General features: G+C 36.5%; 1 protein-coding gene across 1 annotated transcript in view; it reads right to left on the bottom strand.

Annotated features, from left to right (window-relative positions):
- Nucleotides 1–1,593: 1,593 nt before the first annotated feature.
- The window catches only part of XIAP (X-linked inhibitor of apoptosis), a 41,545-nt gene continuing 24,667 nt past the window's right edge, over nucleotides 1,594–18,471 (bottom strand). Inside the window, exons 7-8 of the mRNA XM_063083754.1 lie at nucleotides 12,523–12,723; nucleotides 1,594–6,143 (exon numbers count right to left, since the gene is read on the bottom strand). Coding sequence (XP_062939824.1) covers nucleotides 5,950–6,143; nucleotides 12,523–12,723 — 395 coding nt within the window. The 3' untranslated portion in view covers nucleotides 1,594–5,949. The remainder of the gene's footprint in view (nucleotides 6,144–12,522; nucleotides 12,724–18,471) is intronic.

Raw genomic sequence — 18,471 nt, 5'->3', positions numbered from 1 at the left:
CAAGAATTTGAACTTCTAACAAGTTCCCAGGTGATGTAGATCCTGGGACCATACTTTGAAAACCACTAGGTATACATATACTATGCAATTAGCCTTCTAAGTTTTAATAAATACCGTATTTATTCTATAATTTACAAACTACCAAATAAAATAGTGAGAACATGAGGGCCGGACAGTTGGCTTGGTTGGTTAGAGCACAGCCTTGCAACACCAAGGTCAAGGGTTTGGTTCCCCATACAGCCATTTAAAAAAAAAAGTGAGGACATGCTCTAAAAGTATTTTTAAATGATAATATCAGTTTTGGGGGGGTTTATTTCTCAATCTTCAAACAGTGGGAGAAGGGAACATAGTTGATTTTAACTCTTATTTAAATGTACATTAAAATTCAGCAATATTGATGAACTAAAAATTCACTTATGTAAAAGTTTTTGTTTTGGTGGCTGGCTGGTAAATTTTTTATCATCTGTTAGAGATACATAATAAGGTAATTACAGGAGAAATGATATATGTATGGTTTTTTTTTTTGGTGGCTAGCTAGTACAGGGATCTGAACCCTTGACCTTGGTTAAAAGGCGGCACCTCAGCCAACCCAGGAAATCATATCATCTCTAGGATTTAGAGTATGTGGGGGTGGGGGAAATGTGGGAGGAGTCCTAGATGAAAAAAGACTGGCAAAATATTGGTAACTGTAGAAGCTGAGTGATAAGTACCATGGGGTCCATTACACTTTCCACTTTTGTATAAGTTTGAAAATTTCTGTAATAGAAAGATTTGAAAATTCACATCTTCATCAATATTAATTGAATATGCAGTTGACGTGTAAGAAAAAATATGGACTGCGCATAAGATTCTTATGGTTTCTCAGATAACAGTGAAAACTTTGTCAAAGATTAGATAACCAGTCCCTACATAGACTAGGCCTAAAATACAACTCTTAATTTAGGAACCTCCATTGTGGACAGGAAGGGGCTGGGGAACTGCCACTTGAAAAATGTACTTCCCAATTCCTCTCTGCCAAAGGGTCCTTATTTCCTTGCTCTTTATCCCACCACATTGCTTGCAGCTTCTGAAACGGTGGACAGCTGCCTCTACAAACTCACAAAAATCTTTCTTTGCTGTCTGCCTCAAAGGGGCAACTGCCTTTTAGGTTCATTGTTAGTTGCTTGTTCAAACTTTGTTTTGTTGTTGTGACTGGCTGGCACAGGGATCTGAACCCTTGACCTTGGTGTTATAACACTGCACTTTAACCAACAGAGCTAAACTGGCCAGCCCTAAATAAGCTTTGTTATAGTTACTGTTCTATCTCTTGGGACAACTAGGCCAATCTTTGTGTGGAGTGGGGCATTATTCTTCATATTTTTGTACATTTTTAAAATCGACTTTTCATGTACATACAGAATTCCACAAGTCCATGTGAAAGTTAATGGCTTTTTTTAAAAAAATACAACATGACCTAATGTGTACCTTGTGCTTGGTATAATGGCATAAGATATATTTAGGAGGTTACATTTTAGTATTTTTAAGGGGGCTATTTTATTTTTTCTGAGAAAGTGAAACATATCATTTTAAAGAATAGTGCTTTATTGAATAAGTTTTATTCACAGAAAAATAAGCTTTGATCTACAACAAATGCCAGATTTCACAGCGGAAAGCAATTTTCTTAGTTTTCTATAATGATGGAAAGGTTCCTACTAATGAAAAAAAGTCATGAAATTATATTCACAAATATAGTCTTCTGTCTCAAACATTTCATGATTATTCACAATACTAATACAATGACATAAGAATCATTCTGTCAAGTTAAAGTATAACAGCAATGAAAAAATGCAAAATCTACATTAAAGCCTTTGTTCATCAAATCAAAAATGCAAATTTGTTACTAAATATAGACAAAATGATAAAATATAGAAGTAATTTTAAATGTTACATTAATGATACATAAGAATGTAGTAAATGCCAAAAACCTCTATGCATATCTACAAACTTTAGACTTCAAAATAGAATCTTACCACCCAAACGTTAATGTAGTATTGTCCAATTTGAAGATACATGTATTTAAGATTGTCCTATTGTATTTGTTATAAAGTGTCATTTAATATGTAATGAAAGTATGGCATAGTAGAAGGAAGAGTTGAAAAAATAAACATTTGAGACCTCCCAGAAGAGGCAGTTTGGTGAAGTTTTTCACCTTCAAACTATGTCCTAGTCAGGGCTCAAATTACCTCACCTTTGAGCCTCAGTTGCCTCACCTGTAAAATGAGGGGAATAAATTGGATACTCTCTAAGGTCACTTCTAGCTCTGAAAAAGAAAATTATGCTGAGAAAGATACTCACATTGTGTTCAAGAGTACAAGTATAAGAGCCAACCTGAAACATTACTAAGATTGGAATAAGCCGGGCCAGCCCGTGGCTCAACTTGGAAGAGTGTGGTGTTGATAATACCAAGGCCACAGGTTCGGATCCCTATATAGCGATGGCCGGTTAGCTCACTTGGGAGAGCGTGGTGCTGACAACACCAAGTCAAGGGTTAAGATCCCCTTACCGGTCATCTTTACAAAAAAATAAATAAATAAAACAAAAACTGGAATAAGCCAATTGTTTCTATTAGGAAAGCTCAACTAAATTTGACAAGAATAATTTTTTCAAATTTTTAAGAAAAGAATTTAAATATTATTAAGGGCTTGACCTATTTATTTATTGTAATTTACATCTTAACCAATTTAGCTAAAAAGAACTACATCTGTCAAATATTCCTTCTCATTTTCCTATTTCGCTAATGGCAATGACACGCAACCTATCCCATTTCTCCCACCCCCTCTGACCTTTTCCCCATTCAAAAGCTGGGTAATCAGGAAATAAAACAATGATTTGCGTCTTAAGAGTACAATATCTGCAACTAATACTGGGATAGTAGTCTCCATTCAGAGAGTTCAAAATACAGATTAAGTCTACTAAGAAAACATGAAAAACAACTACCAAAATTTAATAGAACAAAAATAACAAAATATCATAATACACAGGGCCAAATCACAATATACACACTTACTACACCCACTCTATCCCACCTCAGCCCCTAACCATAGGGAAGGGGGAAAATCAAATCTAGTAGTAAAGGCAATACAAAGCCATTAATTAATAAACTGGAATTTATAAATGCTAAACCTCATTCACAAAAATTAAGAAGGCTTTTGATGAGCACGTTAAATTATTACAAATAAAGATAACTATTTATTACAAAACAGCTTGAATCTTCACATGGCTAAAATGTAGTAAAACAGGTGGTGACTATGAAATCCTAGAGTGAACTTTATACAGAAAAGGAATGTCTACATGTAGAGACTGAAAACTATGGGGGAGGGGAGAGAGATTTGGATCTGATATTTTTTACCTTGCAAGTAATCAATTTTTGCACGATTAGATGGAAAGGATCCAGTGCTTTTTATAGTGCAAACAGAGACAAACACTGGTAAGTCTCCAAAAATTTGATTAGAAGCTGGAGTGCTGAGTGATTTTAAGAACCTGAAGAAACAGCATTTCTAAACAATTCTTAAAATAAACTTGTTAGCAACATCAGCTTCATGCATTAAATTTCACAACTCATGAAGAGGAAAAAAAAGGTCTTGCTTAATTTTAAACACATAAGTTTAAAAGAGATGGAATGAACTGAGACTCCCAGAATAGGAAAAGCCTTATGTTAAAACAATTTGGTCATTGAGTCTTTGGCTAAGAACTAGATTGAACTAGCTACCAATCTGGAGCTGAAGTGTCCTGGAAAACACATTTAAAAAACTTTTAACACTTTTCTCCCCTTGTAGAATGCACTTTAAGCTTAAACTTAAAGCTTAGACTATACAGGTCAAATTCAACCTAAACCTAAATGGAAGACAGTGAAAGGGTAAGGAATTGAGGATTTACATAATAAAACGAAACAGGGCAGTCATATAATTTTTAAAATTCTCACAAATTTGAGGCCGGCCCGTGGCTCACTTGGGAGAGTGCGGTGCTGATAACACCAAGGCCACGGGTTCGGGTCCTATATAGGGATGGCTGGTTTGCTCACTGGCTGAGCATGGTGCTGACAACACCAAGCCAAGGGTTGAGATCCCCTTACCGGTCATCTTTAAAAAAAAAAAAAAAAAAAAAAATTCTCACAAATTTGCAATGCTTTAAATGAATATCACTTAAAGTAGTAATCAACAGAGGTTAGGAGAACATAACAATATTCTTTCTCTTAGAAAATACAACAAAAATATAATTTTTAAGTTTCACTCAAATTTTTCTCTGCAGTAAAATGCCTTACTCACCTCTACAATAGGTCTGTCATGAGAATCTTGTAATGTAAGCCCTGGGTGTTCTATGAAGCATTTATTTATTTTTATTCTTTTGAAGCATTTTTAAACTTCCATTTGTCACCCATATTGACTCTTATTCAAGTGTTTTTTAAAAAATATTTAAACTATCCTTTTCTTGTCAATATTTTATAATTTCCAAGAGGTTTTAAGGATCTTGAGAGAACATTTATTGCACAAGTATCTACTACCATTACTAGTCAAGAAAATAAAAAAAAAAATTTAAGTAAAGACTTAACATTTTGTCCTATATACATCTTAATCATCCTAACGGTAAAAACTTACATGAAACTTTAAGATACAAGAAGATGTGAGAATCTCAACATGGAAAGCTATCTATAACTACAAGCAGTATACAAACACGCTTCTACTTTTACCTACACGAGCTGACAGATGTTTAAAATACTGGGTTAACAAAGATCTTTTAGTAAAGTGACTTAGGCAGGCTTAAACTAGCAAGGATTAAGGATGAATCCTTACTAATTAATTGGAAGATCTGAGACATATTTTATATTTCATTTTACAAAATCAGAAATATTTATTTTGAAACACGATATGAAGACATGGTCTACCTGTCAGAAAACTACCACTCAGAAATATTTTTCATCCACAAAGCAGGAAAAACATAAAAACATATAAATTTCACATTGGCACCAAAAAGGTTAACTGCCCTGCCTTCTTGGATTAGAAAAACTAAAGCTGAGCGATAAGTAGTTTTGCAGGTGTTTGAACATGCCTAAGCCTTTAAATCAGTAAAATACTTTCTAAAACTTCTGATTACAAAAGTAATACACACTTATAAAAAATTCAAACACACACACACAAAAGAAAGTGAAAGGTCCCTGTAAACCCCCTCAGGGACCCATCCCCCCACCCCCCTCAAGAGACACCACACTTAACAGTTTAGTGCGTCTTTCCAAATCTTCTGTTCTACAGATATACAAAATGCACACACCTCAATTTGGCTCACACTATAAACAGTGATTTGCCACTTGCATTTTATACTTATATATCTTTGACACCTTTTCATATTAGTAGAAGTTGGCTAGATGGTATTCTATCATTAAATGCCATTTAAAATCATTCACATAAGTATGTATTTATAACTTTCAAAGAAAGCAGACAGAATCCTAAAACACAAACATTAAAAAATAATCTCTATCTTTCCACCAGTGTGGAACAGTTCATTCCTTTTTCACACAAACAAATTATGTGATTGGGGAGATTAACTCTAATCTCCACATTTATACAGAATGCTCCATTTGTTAAGCCTATCTGAAAAGAATGAAAAATTCAAATGATTAATTCATTTACACTTAGAAACTAAGTAAGTATACTACAAATACACATTGTGATCAGTTATAATATGATGCTTCTCAGTCTAGGGTTTCAATTAAATAACAATAAAAAATGGATAAATAATACAGCTAATAAAATCCAGAAATTCAAATTTTAGATTGCCAACTAAAACACTGCTGTTTACATTTTTTCTACTTGGTAGCAAATGCTAATGGAATTCAGTGCTGATTACTTAAAGTCGGTTCACATCACACATTCAATCGGGGTAATAAGAATATAACATGCCTACTGTGGAGTTAGATTAAGACATAAAAATTTTTTGCTTGAACGTAATGACTGTGTAGCACATGGGACATTTGTCAACTGCTTCAGCACATTGCTTACAAGTGACCAGATGTCCACAAGGAATAAAAACTATGGCAATATTTCTATCCATACAGATTTTGCAAAGCTTCTCTTCTTGCAGGCGCCTTAGCTGCTCTTCAGTACTAATCTCTGCACAAAGAGAAAAGAAAAATGCTAGTATTAGACTTTCTTAGTTTAAATTCATTGAAACATTTATTGAACCCCTATGTGCCAGACACTAGACAAATGCTGGGAGATATGAGGATGACTCACGCATGGCATCTTAAGTAGCCTGCATGTTAGTGAAAGAGATGTGAGATGAGGCTGTGGAGGTAAGCACAATGTACCAAGTGATAAGTGCTATACTAAAGTTATGTACAAAAGCTCTGGGACAAGATGAGAGAACAAGTTCTTCTATTCAGGATAGTTGGGGAAGGCTTCATGGGTTGGCGGCAGCTGGGCAAGGGGAGGAGGGAAGTGGACAAGTGACATTTAAGCATGGACAGCAATTTGCCAGGCAGATGTAAGGGTTGGGTTAAAGAAGTAGCATATGGAAAGGCCATGACAGATTTCAGAAATGGAGGGATGGATTTGAAGGATACTTCTAAAGTGGGACAAATAGGATTTGGTGACTGACTGGACGTAAGGTTGAGGAAAGAAGAGGAACTAAAGTTGATTTCAAGGTTGCTAGCCTGGCTGACAGAGAGATGGTGACACTAACAGGAAATATAGAAGGATGAACAGGTTTGGAATTTTCAGATATTTTTGAGGTGTTTGCAGAGCATCCGTATAAAGATATCCAGTAGGCAGTTGTAGAATCAAATATTGAGGTCAGGAGAAGTCAGGTCTAGAGATAGAGATTTGGGTGTCTTCAGCATATGGGTGGCAATGAAGTTTTTGCTAATTCAGCCTTTCTCAAAATAGGTTTGTGAAATGTAAACAAATATGCCACAAAAATGTTCCGTGGTCATATATAACTATGACAACTACAGCAGCAGCAGCGAACAGAATTATAGCATAAATACTATGTGCTAAACACTACTCCAAATTTATTCCATATTTCAACTATCTTTATAATCAACGCATACCAGTGATTTCCAAATCTGGCCTCACACGAGAATCACTTGGGGTATTTTTTACCAATAGATTCCTAGGCCCCCTTCACCAAATTTAAAATTTCTGGGGTTGAGCATATTGGCATTTGGGAACCACTGTCATCAAGTACAGTGCGGTAGAGTACAGTGTATGTCTCCTCTTGGAAATGTACAATGTGTTTCCCTATTTAACTATGGAGCTCCTTTTTCATGGCATCCCGTTTAACAATCTGGGGACACTACTGTAAAAACATGTTTGGGAAACAATAATTTTATTTAACAAATACTTACTGAACACTTAACTAGGTTCTAGGCACTAGGGATACAATTAACAAATATATAGACCTTCAGCTCCCAGTAGTTCATAGACAAGTAAGGAACACAAGTAAACAGGAAATTATAACATGGTATGATAACAAAGGTAATTACAATGTGTTATGAAGGGCACAGGAAGGGTGTGTGTGCATACATACATGCACACATGCATAAAGAAAGGCTTCCTAGAGGAAATTATACATAAAATGGGTCCTAAAGGATGAGTAGGAGTTAACTAGGAGGGGGAGAAGGCCTTGGGGACCAAGGGCAGCAGGAGAAGAGTGTTCTGTGCAGAAGAAATGGCATAAGGAAGCTCCAAGAATGCACAGATAAAGCTTCAGCACAGAATTTGAGGGGAAAGGGCTGGCCCATTAGCTGAGTTGGTTAGAGCATGGCCTTGTAACACTAAGGTCAAGGGTTCAGATACTCTTTACCAGCCAGCTGCCGAAAAAAAAAAAAAAGTACAAGAAAAAGGAATTTGAGGGAAAAATAGTCTGATCATGAAAGATTTGGCAAGCCATGTAAAGGAGTTTGGACTTGATCCTGAGGGCCCTGGGAGCCAGTAAAAGTTTTAAACTGGAGAGAGATATGATCATACTTGTGCTTCAGGAAGGTTTCTCTGGCTAGGGGGTGGAGGAAAGGATTATTCAATTCCTTTCTTCTTAAAAAGCAACCTCCTTGGATAATAAAAACTATAAGCTCATGGGCTGACTGGTTAGCTCTGATTAGAACGCAGTGTTATAACACCAAAGTCAAGGGTTGGGATTCCCTTACCAGCCAGCTGCCAGAAACAGCAAAAAAAAACATTAGATTCAAAATTAGAATGCGTCAGAGATAAGAAGACAAGGTACCTGCCCTCAAAAAGCTTAATCTAATGTGTAGGACAGAAAAGAAAACAGTTTCAAAACAATGTAAAAAATGCTCTACCAGCACCAGGAGTAGAGAGGGAGTTCCTAACTTTGCTGTGGGTACTGAAAACGACTTGAAAGAAGTGACTTCTATGTCGAGTCTTGAAGGAGGAAGGAATTTGGGATGGAACAGGGAATGGGATGAGGTATGCAGACAGGGAAAAGGCATTCAGGGCACAGGAAACAACATAGGTAAAGGGATGGTACTATAAGCTGATTTATATTATATGAAAGCATCAACACCAAAAAAAAAAAAAAGTCAGAATGAAGTACATATTCATGCCAAAAAAAAATCAAAACGAGGAAAATAATTCAGTAATGTACACATTACTTTTGGATGTGATGCTGCAACGAGTAAAAACAAAACAACAACACTGGACCAGATACCTACAGTAGTCAAATTTATAGACAGAACGCAGAATGGTTGTTGCCAGGGGTTGGAGGGAGTGGGACAGGGGATGGAGTTGATGTTTAATGGACCTAGAGTTTCTGTTTTGCAAGATGAAAAGAGTTCTGGAGATTGGTTGAACAATAATGTATATGTACTTAACACTCAGAAACTTGGGAGTAGAAATTCAGATTTTCTGACCTCTGATCCAGTTTTTTTAATTTATTTTTATTTTATTTTAAAAATTGTGGTAAAATACACATAAAATTTACCATCTTAGCTATCTTAAGTATACAGTTCAGTAATCTTGGGCAACAATCCATCTGCACTTCAGGATTCTCACTGAAGTAATCAAAGTTATACTATGATCTTTAAGGTTCCTTTTGGTTGATTGTGATTACATTTTACGGACTCAATGGAATGAAATGCCGTGTCTACCAAACACTGAGAGTATCAACTCTACTTTTTCTACTTTATTTCAGCCTTGTATACAGATACTTACTTCAGATAATGTTGTTCTGAGCATAGATTTTTTTTTTTGGCGGCTGACCACTATACAGGGATCAAACTCTTGACCTTGGTGTTATCAGCACCCCACTCTAACCACATGAGCTAATCGGCCAGCCCAAGAGTATAGATTTTCTTTCCTCCAGACTAATAGTTTATCTCTAGCAATCACTTCACTCCAGCGTTAACAATAACTATTGGATTCTAAATATATCCTTCCCTTTGGTACCTTTCCCCTTCTACTTCCCACAAGGCCCTCTTCTAGGTTGGGAGGTTCCTGGCACATGTGCAATAAAGGAAACAGCTAGATAACTTTTGATGTTATTTGCTAATTTTTTACTACATTATTTTAATCCTCTTCTAGAATAAATTGCTGTTATCATTTTACTACAAGTAGTAGTACAGATCCACGTGGAAAGACAGGTTAAGAAATGAATATGGCTTTATCTCACAGTATGTAATTTTCAAAAATAAAGAAAAAGATACTGACTTGGTCCTATTTTTACAACAGTTTACTATGGATTCTCTGTCAGCTAGAACTGAATCTAGGATTTCTCAGAAAGTGATAAAAACGTTATACTTTTACTAATACATTTCACATGCTTCACTTCAATTAGGCCCACCTTTATTCTATATAGAATTAAAAGATTATTAGTGCCAGTCTTTCCTCCTTAGCCTTTGGGAAGAGAAATAGGCAGGAACCCCAGTATGAGTAGATAGCCTGTATCAATTACCTTCTCTGAATTTAGTGAGACTAAGGAGGGGTCAACTGATGAATTCCAATCCCTGCTCCTGAGGGCTGCCATTTGCTTAGGCCCTCCTTCCCACACCATCCTAGTTCGTAGTCTCAGAGAAAAGTGCCCCCATCACTTTTTGTTGGCCAGAGAAAAGACACCTCACTAAAGCACTGTGTCCTTTATTCTCTTCATATTGTAGCCCCCTAAATCCTTCTATTACAGACCACACCTTCGGTTACAAAAACTAACACCTTATGGACAAACTTAACTAAGTTTGAGTTGTGTTTAAGGTGCAGAAAAATAACACAATCGCTTATATTTATTACAGTAGAAAGATGATCAAGTCAAGTCTGGCCAGTCAGCTCAGTTGGTTAGAGTGCAGCCTTGTAACAAACATCAAGATCATGGATTTAGATCCTCATACTGGCTAGCTGCCAAAAAAAAAAAAGGTAGAAAGATGACCAAGTAAATGGTTTATTTTACCACCACCAAGACAAGTGAAGCTTGTATAGGTTTTAAATAAATGCATCTTTAAGGAAAGAGTATTGAGCTTTCTGCTGAGTCTTTTACATCAACTGATGTAATTTTTTTTTTTTTTTAATTTTTTAAAAAGATGACTGGTAAGGGGATCTTAACCCTTGACTTGGTGTTGTCAGCACCACACTCACCCAGTGAGCTAACCAGCCATCCCTATACAGGATCCGAAACCGTGGCCTTGGTGTTATCAGCACCACACTCTCCCGAGTGAGCCACGGGCTGGCCCTCAACTGATGTAATTTTAAATATCATTAATGTTCACTGCTGTTTTATGACATGAAATTATCTGAATAATGTTTCAAAACCACCTGAAATAATCTAAAGATCAAAAGGGTCTTTAGTATGTCAAAAATAAATAAACTTTTAGGTTTACTAGCTCTAGGAGAATTCTCATCTTTTGGGGGAGGGTGTTCAAGAGCTTCGAGAACAATGATTATAGGTAAAGTATCCAAAAGTGTATGCAGTTTGAAACTTCTTTAACCTTCAATGTTGCTGGCAAGCAGTATAGAATCCGTCATTCTTAGAGGAGGAACTCATATTTTTGATATTTTTTTTCCTAAAAGGAATGTATATGCTTCTCTTCTACATCATTTAATATACTTTCTATATATGATTTATAATATTAGAGTACCATTCATTCAAACCCTATTTAGTAATAAGATACCTTTATATGTTCACATATGAAAAGCTGCAGGACACTCTAAAAACAAAATTGTTTCAACTACAAAACTTAAAAGATTACACACACAATGATAAAAGTTAGTCTGTGTTGTTCTTTATCTAAAATAGAGCATAGACTTACACTTTTAAAATGAATAGATCAGTGGCTCTTACTTGGATCCTAATTTAAAAAGTCAAATATAAAAACATCTTAAGACAATGGGGAAAATTAAAACCAACTGGGTTTCAAATGATATTATGGAATTACTTTAATTCTGTTAAGTGTAATAAGTAGGTTATGGGCCGAATGTTTGTGTCCTCCAAAATTCACATGTTGAAGCCTAACCCCCAATGTGATGGCATTTTGATGTGGGGCCTTTGGGAATTAGGTTTAGATGAGGTCATGAGTGTCCTTATAAGTAGAGGGAGAGAGATCAGAGTGTTTGCTCCGTCTTGTTCTCCCCACATCCCCACACCATGTGAGGACACAGTGAGAAGGCAGCCATCTGCAAGCCAGGAAGAGGGCCCTCACCAGGAGTCCAATCTGCCAGCACCTTGATCTTAGACTTCTCAGCCTCCAGAGCTGTGAGAAATAAATGTCTGTTCTTTAAGCCACCCAGTCTATGGTATTATGTTATAAAATTCTGGGCAGACTAACACACAGCATTAAGGTTATATATATATATTATTATTTTTTTGACCGGTAAGGGGATCGCAACCCTTGCCCTGGTGTCGTCTGCACCACGCTCAGCCAGTGAGCACACCGGTCATCCCTATACAGGATCTGAACCTGCGGACTCAGCACTACCAGCGCTGCACTCTCCCAAGTGAGCCATGGGCTGGCCTATTAAGGTTATATTTTTAAAAAATCCTTATCTGTTGGATATACATTGAAGTATTTATAGGTAATGATATATAGGATGTCTAATATTTACTTTGAAATACTGCAGCAAAAAAAGTTGGGGGAAGATATGAAACACATTAGAAAAGCATTGATAATTATTGAAGCTGGCTGACAGGTACATGAGGGCTCATTATACCTTTTCTCCATTTTTGTGTGTGTTTGAAATTTTCAAAATAATAAGTTAAGAAAAAATGCTTACCCTAAGGGGGATGTGAAAGGAGGGAAATGAATGGGCCACAAAGTCATATAAGATACTATCCATAATAAAGTGCTGTTAAATTTTTCCTGCTTTTTAAAAACAGCCATTAAAAAAAACAAAAAAAACAACAAAAAAAAAACGACTGGTTGGTTAGTTCAGCCGGTTAGAGCATGGTGCTGGTAACACCAAGGTCCAGGTTTGATCCTTATACTGGCCAGCTGCCAAAAGCAAAAACAAACAAACAAAATAAACCTCACACAAAAAAAACAGTAATGCATACCTTTCTGCAATGAAGTCTGACTTGATTCATCTTGTGTACTATCTTTCTGGGCACTCACTAGATCTGCAACCAGAACCTCAAGTGATTTATAGTTGCTCCCAGATGTCTGAATTTTTTCTTCCATTATTTTCTTAATGTCCCTGAAATTGAATCCCATTCGTATAGCTTCTTGTACCATAGGATTCTGGAAAACGGTATCATCTGAAATGAAAATTGGTAAGGAAAAAGAACAGAGTTTAAACAATTATTTTTGTTAAAACTCAAAAGCAAAAGGGCCAGCCCATGGCTCACTTGGGAGAGTGTGGTGATGCTAACACCAAGGCCAAGGTTTCAGATCCCTATAGGAATGGCCGGTTAGCTAACTTGGGAGAGTGTGGTGCTGACAACACCAGGTCAAGGGTTAAGATCCCCTTACTGGTCATCTTTAAAAAAAAAAAAAAAAAAAAAAGCAAAATACACTTTAAAAGAAAAAAATTATGCTAAATACCCTGATTTGCTCATTATACAACATATTTGTATCAAAACAGCAAATTGTACGCCATACATACGTATTATTACAGTGTCAATTAAAAAGTTTTTTTAATCAGCAAGCAAAATAAAAACAAACCACAAAAAATGATAAATTGAAACACACAAACGATAAATTGGTGAGGTGATGGATATGTTAATTAGCTTGAATGAATCTTTCTATAATGTATACATAGATCAAAATATCACACTGTACCCCATAAATATACAGGGTTATTATTTGTCAAGTAAAAATTAATTACTTTTTAAAATACCAGCAAGCCAAAGTTGCTTTGGGAAGAAGAATTTTTTGAAATACTCGGGCACTGAAGGATCACTTTCACAATCTTACAATTAATTATAAATGCAGTATGTATTTTGTAGCACTTCAGATTATTTGAGATTAGGTGCTTTAAAGACTGATGAAATAGTGCGAGATAAGGTAAAACAAATAAGAAAAGGGTGGAGTGTTTCAAAAATCTGAATTTTTTTTTTTTTTTTTTTAAAGATGACCAGTAAGGGGATCTTAACCCTCGGCTTGGTGTTGTCAGCACCACGCTCAGCCAGTGAGCGAACCGGCCATCCCTATATAGGATCCGAACCCATGGCCTTGGTGTTAGCACTGCACTCTCCCAAGTGAGCCACGGGCCAGCCCTTGAATTTTTTTTTAAATCAGCTGTATTAATAATTAACCTAAGGTTCTGAAAGAACAAATGTTGTTACTGAGTCACTAGCAATTATTTTGAAAAAATCATGGGAAATCATAAGTCTGTGACCTTGAAAGTACCAGTTTGCTAGCTCTCAAACTTTAGTTTCTGCAGCTGAGGTGATTGGAAAAAATAAGGCAAGAAAATCAATGGAAACTCACTTTTTTTTTTTTTTTTTTTTTAAGGGATCCGAACCTGAGGCCTTGGTGTTATCAGCACCGCACTCTCCCGAGTGAGCCACGGGCCGGCCCGGAAACTCACTTTTATGATACTTGGAAGTAGGAATACAGGATGTGTAGGTAAGTTCTAAGAGAGGAGACTCGTACCCTCTGACTCATCAATTCCACTTTATTAATATATTATCATAAAAATGAGTGTATATCTTTGCCAAAGACACACATGAGAATATTCATAGCAGTGTTATTTCTAAGATCTCCAAACTGGAAACAACTAAACAACTCAAATGTCCATCATCAGGTGAACAGATAAATAAATTGTGGTATATTCAAACACTACACAGCAAGAAAAAAAAGATCGAACTACTGCCGTGGACAACATGGGTGAATCTCGTAGAGATGATGAGCAAAATGTTGTCATTATGATAAATCAAACAAAAAAGAACACATATTGCATGATTCCATTTATAAGTTGTTCAAAACTTAATCTATGGTAATAGAAGCCAGAATATGACTTGGGGGTGGACATTGATTGGGAAGGGGCCTGAACTTTCTGGGGTGGTGGAAATGTTCTATATCTTGACCTGGGCGATGGTTACACAGGTGTATAATAGTATTAAAATTCATTGAGTTGAAAAGAAGATCAGCTCACTTTTAGCACTTTACTGTATTTATGTTATACCTCAATAAATGTTTTTTTTTTAAAAGAAAGGGGGCTGGAAAGGGAGACATGTAGGGATTTGAATATAAGGGAACATTATACGGTAGGTAATAAAACATATTTTCTAGATAGGAAAGTAACAAGATTTGTGTTTGACAATGAAAAACTTGTGAGGAGGTTACAGTACAGTCAAAAGACCAGTTAGTAGCTGACTGGTTATCTCAGTTGGTTAGAGCATGGTGCTGCTAACAGCAAGGTCCAGGGTTCAATCCCTATACTGGCCAGCAAAAACAAAAACAAACAAAAAAACAACAAAAAGACCAGTTAGGAGACCACTACAATAGCCCGGATGAGGTTTGGATCCCTATAGTGGCCAGTGCAAAAGAAAAATCTGGATGAAAAGTAAGGGCCTTAACTAGAGCAGAATCAGTGGGGAGAAGATGGATTTCAGACTATATTAAAAAGGTGGAATCCATCATATCTGGTGATTAATTAAATATAGAAGGATTAAGGAGAGAAGAGAGCTTAGAATGACTTAAATTACTGGGGTACCTTATGAACTGTGGTACTGTTAACCAATACAGGAGAAAAAAAGAGCAGGGCTAGATTCAGTCTGATCTGGTTTTTAGAGCTGCTATATTTGAAATGCTTTGGGGGTCTCTAGGATATATCCAGAGGGCAGCCAGACACTGCTCTTTCCTGCTTCTCCTATCTCTGACTTGTTTTCTTCCGTTTGTTTTCTGGCTCCTTTGCTTCTGCCCACCTGATTAGATGCTGGTTATTTCCTTCCATTCCCTCATCGACACTGTTTTTATGATCTCTCTGGGCACTTCTCCCATACCACCATTTTACTCTCATGTATGTGAATTATAGCTTTTAATATCCTACTTGGATGTCCTGCAGGTATCTCAAATTCAACTTGTTAAAAACCAAAAGCAGGGACAACTGGATATCCACATGAAAAAGAATGAAATGAACCCCTACCTGACACCATATACAAAAATTAACTCAAAATGGATCAAAGACCTGAATGTAAGAATAAACTTCATAAAACTCTTAGAAGAAAACACAGGTATAAACCTTGTGACCTTGAATTAGGCAAGAGTTTCTTAGACATGATACCAAAAGCATGAGCAACAAAAGAAAAAAAAAAAAAAAGATAAATTGGACTTTGTCAAAATTAAAAACTGTGCTTCAAAGGATAGCAACAAGAAAGTAAAAAGACAACCAACCCACAGAATGGGAGAAAATATTTGCAAATCCTGTATCTGACAAGGGACTCATATATATAAAGAACTATAACATATAATGAGCTCTTACAACTCAATAATAAAAAGACACCCCAACTAAAAAAGGGTCAAAGGAGATGAAAAGACATTTCTCCAAAGAAGATTTACAAATGGCCATTAAGCACATGAAAAGATGTTCAACATCATTAAACATCAGGGAATGCAAAACGAAACCGTAGTGAGATGTCACATCACATCCACTAGAATGTCTTTAATAAAAAAGACAGACATCATACCAGCCAGTCGTCAAAAAAAGAGACAGATAATAACAAGTGTTGGCGATGATATGGAAAAACTGGATCCCTCATACACTGGTGGTGGAGATGTTAAATGGTGCAGCCACTTTGGAAAACTGTCTGGTAGTTCATCAAAAGGTTAAACAGAGTTACAACATGACCCAGCAATTCCTTCCCTAGATATATACCCAAGAAAATTAAATATTATATCTACACAAAAACTTATACAAAATGTTCATAGCAACATCATTCATAACAGCCAAAAAGTATAAACAAGCCAATGTCCATGAACTGACAAATGGACAAACAAAATAGGGCTGGCTGATTAACTCAGCTGGTTAAAGCACAGCCTTGTAACACCAAGGTCAAGAGTTTGGGTCCCTGTACCAGCCAGCCACCAAAAAAAGTGCTATTATCCATACAATGGAACATTTTCCACCATAAGAAAGAAGTACTCATATATGCTACAACGTAGATGAACCTTGAGGCCACATATTGCATAAGCCCATTTATATTAAATGTCCAGAATAGAGGGCCAGACCGTGGCTCGCTCACTCGTGTGGTGTTGATAATACCAAGGCCACGGGTTCAGATCCCTACATAGGGATGGCCAGTTAGCTCACTTGGGAGAGCATAGTGTTGACAACACCAAGCCAAGGATTAAGTACCCTTACCAGTCATCTTTTTAAAATAAATAAATAAAAAAAAAAGTTCAGAATAGGCAAGTCCGCAGAGACAGAAAGATTGGTGGTTGCCTAAGCCTAGGCATGGAGGGGTCAATGGGGAGTGACTGCTGATAGATGGGTATGGGGCTTCTTTCTGAGATAATGACAATATTGTGCAATTAAATAGCAGTGATGGTTGCACAACCTTGTGACTATACTAAAAACCACTGAACTGTATACTTTTATAAGGGTGAAATTTATGTCATGTAAATTACATCTCAATTTAAGAACATTAATCCTAGACCACAGAAGAGTCTTATTAGTTACAAAAAGAACAGTATGCATTGTCAGCACCACGCTCTCCCAAGTGAGCTAACCAGCCACCCCCATATAGGGATCTGAATCTGTGGCCCTGGTGTTATCAGCACCACACCCTCCCAAGTGAGCCACGGGCCGGCCCAGAACATTATGCATTGTAAAGATGATTGAATACCATAAAATATTATCAAGATATGTTATAATATCTTTGTTTCTGAATAACCTTAAAAATATAGGCTGGACTAAATGATTTGTTAAACTGTATTGTTTACGCCCATTACAAAACGCACATCAAATAACATCAAAGCAGTTCTCCTTCTCAAGCACATTTATAAATATATATAGTATTCTCTTGCCTTGTAATCCTTAAGACACTAAATAGATAATGCTATAAGAATAGGGAGTGGGGAATCACCAGACATATGCTAAATTAAACTTTCTACTATTTTTGAAACATGATGCCTAAGTTTAAAATGAGATCTGCAGTGTAATGTAGGATTCAGAAGACCTTGTTTACAATCCTAGTTCCACTAATGATTTGTAATGTGACTTGTGACTGTGGGCAGGTCACTTAACCTTTCTTTGTTTCTTCATCTGAAAAGTGAGGATAACAGTATCTTCTTCTTTTTTTTTTTTTTTTTTTTAAAGATGACCGGTAAGGGGATCTCAACCCTTGGCTTGGTGTTGTCAGCACCACGCTCAGCTAGTGACGGCCATCCCTATATAGGATCCGAACCCGTGGCCTTGGTGTTATCAGCACCGCACTCTACCGAGTGAGCCACAGGCCGGCCTAACAGTATCTTCTTTAACATAATATCTTTCTTTTCCCACTTTCTGGTTTTTAAAGATATCTATGATGGGTAAACAATCTTTGTGATAAAAATCTCTACTTTTCCATGAGGTAATAAGAGGTAAACAAACCAAACCTTACCCCTCTGTGAAGAAGCTGGGGAAGGCAAAGAAACAGCATGGGATAAAGAAACATGTGGGTTAGGGCTGATGATGGTGACAGCATATTAACAGAACATTGGATTCATGATCCTGGCTTACTTAAGAAGCACCAGGGACAAAAATACACTTCTCACCCTTTCTTTTGTGATTTTAACAGAAATGGTGATGGGACAGCCTGTAGCTGCTCCTCCTGAATGTGGAAAAACTAAATGTCCAATGGCTGTACTAATGTTTTTTGTTTTTGAGGTTTCTTTTTGGCAGCTGGCCAGTATCTGAACCCTTGTACTAATGTTCTTAACACAGAAATACCTGACTTAAATTAATAGGCACTACACTAAATTCTTAAATTTATAGCAATCTCATCTGAAATAAATATACTATGCTGACGTTGAAAGAATATGCTTATCTTTCCACCCCATAAATAACTATAATAAATTGG

This window comes from Cynocephalus volans, chromosome X, assembly GCF_027409185.1.
Source record: "Cynocephalus volans isolate mCynVol1 chromosome X, mCynVol1.pri, whole genome shotgun sequence".
Lineage (NCBI taxonomy): Eukaryota > Metazoa > Chordata > Mammalia > Dermoptera > Cynocephalidae > Cynocephalus > Cynocephalus volans.
This window is presented reverse-complemented; position numbering and strand designations above follow the sequence as displayed.